Source organism: Micromesistius poutassou (assembly GCF_964030765.1).
Source record: "Micromesistius poutassou genome assembly, chromosome: 5".
NCBI classification, from domain to species: Eukaryota; Metazoa; Chordata; class Actinopteri; order Gadiformes; family Gadidae; genus Micromesistius; species Micromesistius poutassou.
In genome coordinates, this window is record NC_140275.1 from 3,013,506 (window position 1) to 3,017,509 (window position 4,004).

Sequence of the window (4,004 nt, forward strand, 5' to 3'; positions counted from 1 at the left end):
GGAGCGAGAGAGAGAGGGAGATAAGAAAAGAGACAAGGACATAGACAAAGAGAGACAAAGAGAAACAGCGTGTTCTGTGTCTGACACATTGAGAGGGAGGCCGTGGAGGAGGGGAGGCGTCAGGTGATGTCATCGGTTGATGTCTATACGGCAGGTAACCGGTGTGAACCGGTTAGCCCGCTGCAGCACTACGGCCCGCCGGATTAGGCACCGAGTCAGTTGATCCCTGCTGAGGCTGCTGAGCTGCTCTTCATCTTCTTATACTAGTAAAGGAGGAGGAGGAGGAGAGAGGAGGGGAGAGGAGGAGAGAGGAGAGGAGGAGAGAGGAGGGAGGAGGAGAGAGGAGGGGAGAGAGGAGGGGAGGAGGAGAGAGGAGGGGAGAGAGGAGGGGAGGAGGAGAGAGGAGGAGAGAGGAGGGGAGAGAGGAGGGAGGAGGAGAGAGGAGGAGGGAGGAGAGGAGGAGAGAGGAGGAGAGGAGGAGAGGAGGAGAGGAGGAGAGGAGGAGAGAGGAGGGGAGAGAGGAGGGAGGAGGAGAGAGGAGGAGGGGGAGAGGAGGAGAGGAGGAGAGAGGAGGAGAGAGAATATTGAGAGAGACAGAGAGAGAAAGGAATAATTACTGGTAGGTATTTTTGTTCCATGTGTTTTAGGAATAGATGGGAAAGTATAGGATAGGAGATAGTGGTTATGTCACATCGCACACACACACACACACACACACACACACACACACACACACACACACACACACACAGGGCTTAAACCATAAGGCTTTAACGACATGAATCGCAAAAAGATAAAACCCAGATCAGAATCCCGGTGACCGTTTGAGTAAGACATCTTGTGCTGGCGGAGCGGGTAAACAAGCTGACTGTCCGGGTTCCCCCCCGGGAGGCCCCCCTCCCCCCCTCCCCCACACACACACACACCCCAGCAGGCGGTTATCTGCAGCGCTGATAACACACAGCTCAGTGAGCGCAGGGTGGATCCAGCCGGTTCAGACTGCTCTGCAGCCACAGCTCAGCTTATCCACGTGGATCTCTGCCTCCGCCCGTAACTCTAGCGGGGGTAACCCTACACCCTTCATATACCCTTCACACTGCAACACCGCACACGCACACGCACGCACAAACGCACACACACACACACACATATTCAGGCACGCACACACACTCACGCACACACATGCACACGCACGCAGGCATGAACGCGTGAACAACACATACACACGCAGGCACGAACGCACACACACGCAGGCACGCATATGCAGGCATGCACACACACACACACACACACACACACACACACACTTATGCAGGCACCAACACACACGCAGGCACGCACACACGCACGCACACAAAGACACACCACACGCACACTGGCTCACCTGCCCTTAGCACACACCACAAAACACACACTCAGGAACGCACACACACACACACGCCGCATGCAGACACACACACACACACACACACACACACACACACACACTGTGTGCTCACCTGCCCTTCACACACAACACAACATACACACACACGCACGGGCGCGCACACAAAGGAAACTAAACCACATTATTCAATTAGTCTGAGAAAAAGTGATGAGCTGGCGATGTTTACCAGCAGGAAACAAGTCCTCCGACAATAACAAGCAACGCAGCGCATGACCGTGGTGTTGATGTGTGTGTGTGTGTTCGTTCAGGGGTCATCAACGATTCATATGGGGGGTGTCATCAGGGAGATGAGAGGCTGATATTGACGCTGAATAACATTGATTTAGGAGAGTCAGATGATCAGAGTGGTAAGAGCTTCTCCATGGAGACCAAGAGACAGTTTCCCTGCTGATGGACTCATACTGTGAGGAGGGGGTAAAGAAGGTCAAACGGTCTCTATAGCATTGGGTTTAGTGGTGAACTGCTGAATATGGACTCATACTGCGAGGGTGAGGAGGGGGTATAGAGGGTCAAATGGTCCCTTTAGCTGGGGTCTAGTGGTGAACTGCTGAATACTCTATAGGGTGACTGATGCTCAAACGTTTGACCCTGCCTGTGATGACCTGAAGCTGATGACCTGAAGATGATATCTGATAGGACCGTCTAATGTGGTGTTGGATGTAATCATCATCTGAAATGTGATCATCTAACCCCCCCCCCCATCATCATCATCACCCCGACAGCATGACCCCGCCTAAAACGTGACCCCTGACCCCGTCGCCATAGCGACACGTGGCACATACCTAATCTAATTAAAAATGATTATGTTTTGTGAACGTCCCTCCTGGCCCTTTGAAACTTTGAACATCCCTCATAAACCATATTCATAAGAACAATATGCAAACGAGGCGCTGGAATTCATTTGATAATAATTTATTAGAAATCACAGACAAGGACATGCATGCTGCCCTTGTTGCCACGGCAACAGACATACAGTAGGGCCACCACCGCCCGTGACGTCATGGTGGCCCTGACAAAACAAGGCTGGGCGGGGAGGGGGCGGGGGGGTGGGTCTCCGGTGGAAAGTCATTTTTTTCTACAGGCAGAGTCTTCCTCCTGCTGCAGCGGTTCATACTGCTCGTGCACCTGCATCATCATCACCACCACCACCACCGCGTGCACTTCATGAGCATCCTCATCAGTGCGTAAAGTCTCAGAGCTCCCCTCCGCGGGAGGAGGGGCCATGGCGAGGCGGACAGCCCTCGCGCCGTGTACCCCCCCCCCCCCCCCCTTTCGTTTGTCCGTTCAGATTATTTATTCTTCATCCATCAGTGCGTAAAAAGGCCGTTTCCTCCGGCCGGCCTGTCCGCGCAGGATCGCGTCTCCATAGCAACCGTCACATTCACGTCACATTGTTCCTCTCCGACCCGCAGGCTTCGACCCCCTCCCCTTACGTCGATGCGACGGTCCGGTCGGCGGGTATTTCAGCAGCATCTCGCATCTCGTGCTCGCGCTTGAGTGCGAAGTCTCCAACGATTCACTTCTTCGGCTCATCCCGAGCCGAAACGTCTTCGGGGTCAACGCAGCTTGAGGAACTGCCGCACGAGCCCCACGATCTGCAGGAACTTGTCCTTCTTGCGCTGCTTCAGGGCCATGAGCGCGCGCGCCGTCTCGTCCGGGTCCTGCGTGAAGCAGAAGATGCTCCTCACGCGCTCCTCCGCCTTCATGTCGCCCGTCTTCTGGAACAGCTTCATCAGCGCGTCCTGGTTCACGTGCTCGAAGATGTTGGCCACGCCGCGCTTGCGGTGCGCCGTGTCGAACTTGTTGCCGTGCACCGACGGGCTCACGCGCCGGGACTCGGAGGACACGTAGGACTGAGACATGCTGGTGGTCCGGTGGTCTCCGGTGGTCTCCGGTATGAGAGAGAGAGAGCGAGAGAGAGAGATGGAGCTCGAGAGGGAGAGCTGGTCTCGGGAAGACCTCCTCTTTGAGCGTGTAAGGGCTGAGTAGTGAGGAGCTCTGGAGCGCTCGGCGTATTTATACAGGCTGGAGACAAAAGACGTGACGTCACCGCTCGTGACCGCCCCTGCTGCGCGCTGGCCGGGAGACGCCGCCTCTCTCCCGGTCGTGGGCGCGCACGAGTAGTAACAGCCGCGCGCAGAGCGCAAGAGATATGAATACAATTAATGATTACTATATAGCCTAAAATCAGATATAATAATTATTTGTGCTATTATTTTTTATTACGACGTCACGTTGTAGATCTCTAGATGCGTTTTGCATGTGTGTGTGTGTGTGTGTGTGTGTGTGTGTGTGTGTGTGTGTGTGTTATAATAATAGCAATGATATTCATAGTTACAAATAATATAACGTGTCTTTCTACAGTCTTTCCACAATGACATAAAGTACAATTTTTGTTTTAGTTTTACCCCAACGACCTCCCCTTTCTCTCAGGTCAGCTAATATGAGTTCTCTCTTCGCAGAACCGCGCGTCACGTCTCCCCAGGGTGCTGGGTGCTGCTGGGTGCGCCGGCTGTCTTCTGGGGAAACCCATCTTCCAGTATTCGCATGTTGCTCT

At 54.0% G+C, this 4,004-nt stretch overlaps 1 protein-coding gene across 1 annotated transcript; it reads right to left on the reverse strand.

Annotated features, from left to right (window-relative positions):
• Positions 1 to 2,343: 2,343 nt before the first annotated feature.
• Positions 2,344 to 3,428, reverse strand: tcima (transcriptional and immune response regulator a). Its single transcript, XM_084468746.1, has one exon. The coding sequence runs from the start codon at positions 3,307 to 3,309 to the stop codon at positions 3,004 to 3,006; it is 306 nt and encodes a 101-aa protein (XP_084324872.1). The 5' UTR covers positions 3,310 to 3,428; the 3' UTR covers positions 2,344 to 3,003.
• Positions 3,429 to 4,004: the final 576 nt, after the last annotated feature.